Source organism: Eurypyga helias, unplaced genomic scaffold (assembly GCF_000690775.1).
Source record: "Eurypyga helias isolate BGI_N326 unplaced genomic scaffold, ASM69077v1 scaffold40946, whole genome shotgun sequence".
NCBI classification, from domain to species: Eukaryota; Metazoa; Chordata; class Aves; order Eurypygiformes; family Eurypygidae; genus Eurypyga; species Eurypyga helias.
Window position 1 is genome coordinate 11,240 of NW_010259294.1, and position 252 is coordinate 11,491.

The 252-nt window shown below is 57.1% G+C and overlaps 1 protein-coding gene across 1 annotated transcript in view; it reads right to left on the minus strand.

Annotated features, from left to right (window-relative positions):
* LOC104511854 (structural maintenance of chromosomes protein 1B-like) overlaps positions 1-234 on the minus strand; it is a gene marked incomplete at its 3' end in the record, with an annotated part of 10,404 nt that extends 10,170 nt beyond the window's left edge. The window contains exon 1 of the mRNA XM_010154628.1: positions 116-234. Coding sequence (XP_010152930.1) covers positions 116-234 — 119 coding nt within the window. The remainder of the gene's footprint in view (positions 1-115) is intronic.
* Between the last annotated feature and the right edge of the window lie 18 nt (positions 235-252).

Sequence of the window (252 nt, forward strand, 5' to 3'; positions counted from 1 at the left end):
GGCCCCCCCAGAGCCTTCTCTTCTCCAGGCTGAACAAGCCCAATTCTCTCAGCCTTTCTTCATATGAGAGGTGCTCGAGCCCTCTGATCATCTTCATGGCCTCCTCTGGACTCACTTCAACTGGCTGATATCCTTCTGCTGTTGGGGGCCCCAGAGCTGGACGCAGAACTGCAGGAGGGGTCTAACAAGAGCAGAGTAGAGGGGGAGAACCCTCTCACCCAACCTGTGGGCCATGCTGCTCTGGATACAGCC